The sequence below is a fragment of the Belonocnema kinseyi genome, chromosome 7 (assembly GCF_010883055.1).
Source record: "Belonocnema kinseyi isolate 2016_QV_RU_SX_M_011 chromosome 7, B_treatae_v1, whole genome shotgun sequence".
In the NCBI taxonomy this organism is placed as follows: Eukaryota; Metazoa; Arthropoda; class Insecta; order Hymenoptera; family Cynipidae; genus Belonocnema; species Belonocnema kinseyi.
In genome coordinates this window covers 105,441,636-105,445,391 of record NC_046663.1, presented here as the reverse complement: position 1 = coordinate 105,445,391, position 3,756 = coordinate 105,441,636, and the positions used below count along the sequence as shown (strand labels likewise).

Here is a 3,756-nt window from a genome sequence, read left to right as displayed (position 1 = left end):
TTTCTTAAAATGTGCAGTTCAAAAAGTTCCAAAGTGATAAATATTCCAGATAAAGATTGCAAAATTTCTTCTCAGATTTATTTTCAAGATATGGAAATTTTTGATATGAATCAGGAGTTTTTATTCATGAAGAATTTAGTCTGAATGCAACAGCCTGGTAAAAAATATGATTGATATTTACTAAAAAATGCAAGATTTAAGTATAATTCTCGTAATCATAAAAAAGTCATAGCCTTCGAATTTTAAAAAGAATTCTTTATTATTATTTTTAAAGAAACTTACAAGACTCGTGAACTTTTTTTCTTATACTTTGATCAATTGATTACTCATTAAATTAATCAGCCCTTAGTATCTTAGATTAATTATCTAACTATACAATTAATCATTTATTTAAATGTTCTTCACTTTCTCCCCATTCACCTCCTCACTTTTTGTTTTTTATCTTCTGCCTTCGATTTTTTCCAGGACGATTACCTTGTGTCTGGCTTCCCCTCTTCCCTTTGCCACCAGGCTTGAATGGTCTGCGATATTCCGAGACATCTGCAGAACTTGCTTTTGTATTTCGCTTAGAGTCTTTCTTTTTACCTCCAAAACCAAATTTCTTATTTTTTATTTTCATTTTGGCCTCTGATTTTTTCTTTAAAGATTTATGAGAGGTTTTCTTGTCATCCAGGAAATTAAGATCTTGTCTTTTTCCTTTTCGATACTTTTTAATTTCCTCCAGCATTTGCCTCTTTTCAGCGTGTTTCTTCAAAGTGGCTTCAATTTGCATCTGTTTGCCAACTTTTGCTTGAGTCCTGAGTTGCCTGACTTTCTCGGAACGCTGAGTCTCAAATTGCTTCTTCATCAAGTTTTCCCGGACTTTCTGCATGTGATCGTCAGTTTTAACCATTTCGGCGAAATAATCGTCGGGTCTAATTGTTGGGAGTCCAAGCTTTTTTAATCGTGCAATTCCATCGATGACGGCTCCTTGTGCTTGTCTGTGGAACATGGTTTCTCTGCGGAAGTCATTGAGCACTGGATCTTCGGAAGGATTGTATTGTGGTAGTTTCTTGTTTCCTTTCAGTTGCTTCGCTCGCCTGATTTCCTGTTCCTGCATCTGCAATGCCAATTCAGGCGCAAGAGGTGCTGGTGCATTTATTAAGTCCAACCTTTCAACCCAAGGGAGCTTCAAGGCCATCTGGTTCAGTTTCTCCTTCATTAATTTCTGAAAAAAAATATAAGACCAATTACATTTTTAGAATTGTAAAACTATGAAAACGATTGCTTGTAAAAATAAATTTACAGTTTAACGAATTTCATCTCAACGACTTAGAATTGGAGTGTTGAAAAGTGCGGAAGAAATATTTTTTAAACTCTAATTAACAAAATTTATACGAGTGGAACAGTAGAAACATGTTAGGAAAAAAATAGAAGGCTCAAAAGTGAAAAATTACCATTTCTATTGAATTTCAATAAAAATTGAAAAACTGATAGCGCAAACCTTAATAGATGATTAAAAAAGTTATTTTTGAATTTTCAAAATAATTTGTTTAAAAATTCGAAATACGGAAAAAATAATGCAGTTAAATCATTTTTTTACGAACTCAATTGGGGACTTAGTATAAATAAACAATTTTGTAGTATATAATTTATCTTCATACTATATATTGAATAACAAAGGCAGTGGAGCAAAAACTTGTTCAATACACAGATTTGATTTGAATTTTTCTGCAGAATTGAATGGCGCTATTAGTTTCTCCGTATCTTGCATATTTAAACAAATTGTTTAAATAAAATTCGTTTAAACAATTTCAAATTCAATTTTTCTTCTAGTCTCTACCCGTACCGAAAAAATTCGACTATTCGTACAAAAATTTCAGCACACATAGTCCTTCTTCTAGCTCCCCTATTTGCACCGAAAAAATGTGGTTATTTCTACCGAAATTGTGGTACACGTAGTCACGGCAAATATGTTTTCACCACAATGTGCGATACAATTTAAGATATTTTTTAAGTCAATAAAACGTGCTTTGAAAAAAGTAGCATGTGGATATGCCGTGAAAAAATGGTCATGCCGTAAAGTTGGAATTCTTGAAGAATGAATAATTTTAAATTAAAAGGTAGAAGATTCTTAGAATTGCACAATTTTTAATTTAAAATGTTTATAATTCCAAGTCAGATAAAGTATAAAATGAAATGGTTTCAAAACTAAACACTTAAAAATTCGGCTTAGTATTGAAATATTGAATTGATGTGTAGAAAATTGAAAATTTGAACCATTTCTTTTTTTTTAGAAAAATGCAGAAAGATCAAAATGAATTTATAACAAGATTTTAGACAAATTTGGTGAACAAAAGAATACAAAACTTAAAATCGCAGATTCCACATGGCGACCAAAAATTAAAAAAATTGGTGCCGTATCTTCAAAATATGTTTATCCGCCATATTGGATACACCATTTAAAATTTCTCCAACTTAGGCTACAAATTCGTAATCAGCGACCCAGAAACCCTCTGAGAACCCACTGTGAAGCCACAGGGCCTTTTTTAATTTTTTTCTACGATATTCGATTTGCCACTTTAAATTTTGAACAACTTAAAAATCTCAAATTCGTAATCAGCAACCCAAAAAATCCATAAGGACCGATTTCTAAGCGATAGGACGAATTTTTACATTTTTTTACCACCATATTGCTTCAGTCATTTTAAATTAAAATTTTTTTCAAATTCGTAAGCAGACCCAAAATACCCCTGAAGACTTATTTTGAAGACAGAGGGCGTATTTAAAAAAATTTTCAGCGATTTTAGATCCCCCTTTTTTAATTTGGACTTTCTGATCGTAATCTGCGTTCTAAAAAAACCCTTCGACATTATAAGCGGCTAACTGACTACTTTTGATTATTCACAAGTGCATTTTGTATTTAAAAAAGCTGTATTTTTCACTTCTTTTATATGTAAAATCCATTCCGTTAAAAAACAAAATGTTTTCAAGGGTATTCATATCAAATGATGTTCTGAAATACTTTTAACTTGGTTTTTGTTCTTCTAACTTATCCAAAACGATGTAAAAAATATTTCAAAAAGAGTTCAAAAAGGTGATAATTTTGAAAAAGTTATGGTTGTTTACTTAACAAAAAAGGTGGTTTTGAAAATACATTTTTTTCTCACAATATTTTCTGATCAAAAGCATCAGTGGATTGCTACAATTTGTGGATTTTTTGCGGAGTAGGGAATTTATGGCTCATTTAGGGCTAATTTAATGCCCCATTGCCAAGTTTAATGCTCTTCATTTAAACAAAAAACCCGATGGTCATGCTAGCTTAACGTTAAGCTAGCAGGATCACACATAGAAAAAAATTAATTTCTCAAAATTTCTGTGCTCTATAATTGAGGGCTCATTTAGGGTACACTTAATGCCCTATTTTCAAATCTTATGCTCCACAATTTTTCGAAAAAACCTGTGGTCATGCTAGTTTAACGTTAAGCTAGCAGGACCACACATAGAAAAAAATGACTTGGACAATATTTCTTTGCACTATAATTTAGGGCTCATGTAGGTCTCACTTCATGCCCTGTTGCCACATTGGATGCAGCGCATTTAAAAAAAACTGGGGTTCTGATATCTGAACGTTAAGCTAGCAAGATCGCACATAGAAAAAAATTACTTGGATAGTATTTCTTTGCACTATAATTTAGGGCTCATTTAGGGCTCACTTAATGCTGCATTGCCAAATTTGATTCTCCATATTTAAAAAAAACTGTGGTTCTGCTATCT

General features: G+C 32.0%; 1 protein-coding gene across 1 annotated transcript in view; it reads right to left on the bottom strand.

Annotated features, from left to right (window-relative positions):
• Positions 1 to 237: 237 nt before the first annotated feature.
• LOC117177432 (probable rRNA-processing protein EBP2 homolog) overlaps positions 238 to 3,756 on the bottom strand; it is a 12,587-nt gene continuing 9,068 nt past the window's right edge. Inside the window, exon 3 of the mRNA XM_033368106.1 lies at positions 238 to 1,207. Within this exon, the coding sequence (XP_033223997.1) occupies positions 425 to 1,207 (783 nt within the window). The 3' untranslated portion in view covers positions 238 to 424. The remainder of the gene's footprint in view (positions 1,208 to 3,756) is intronic.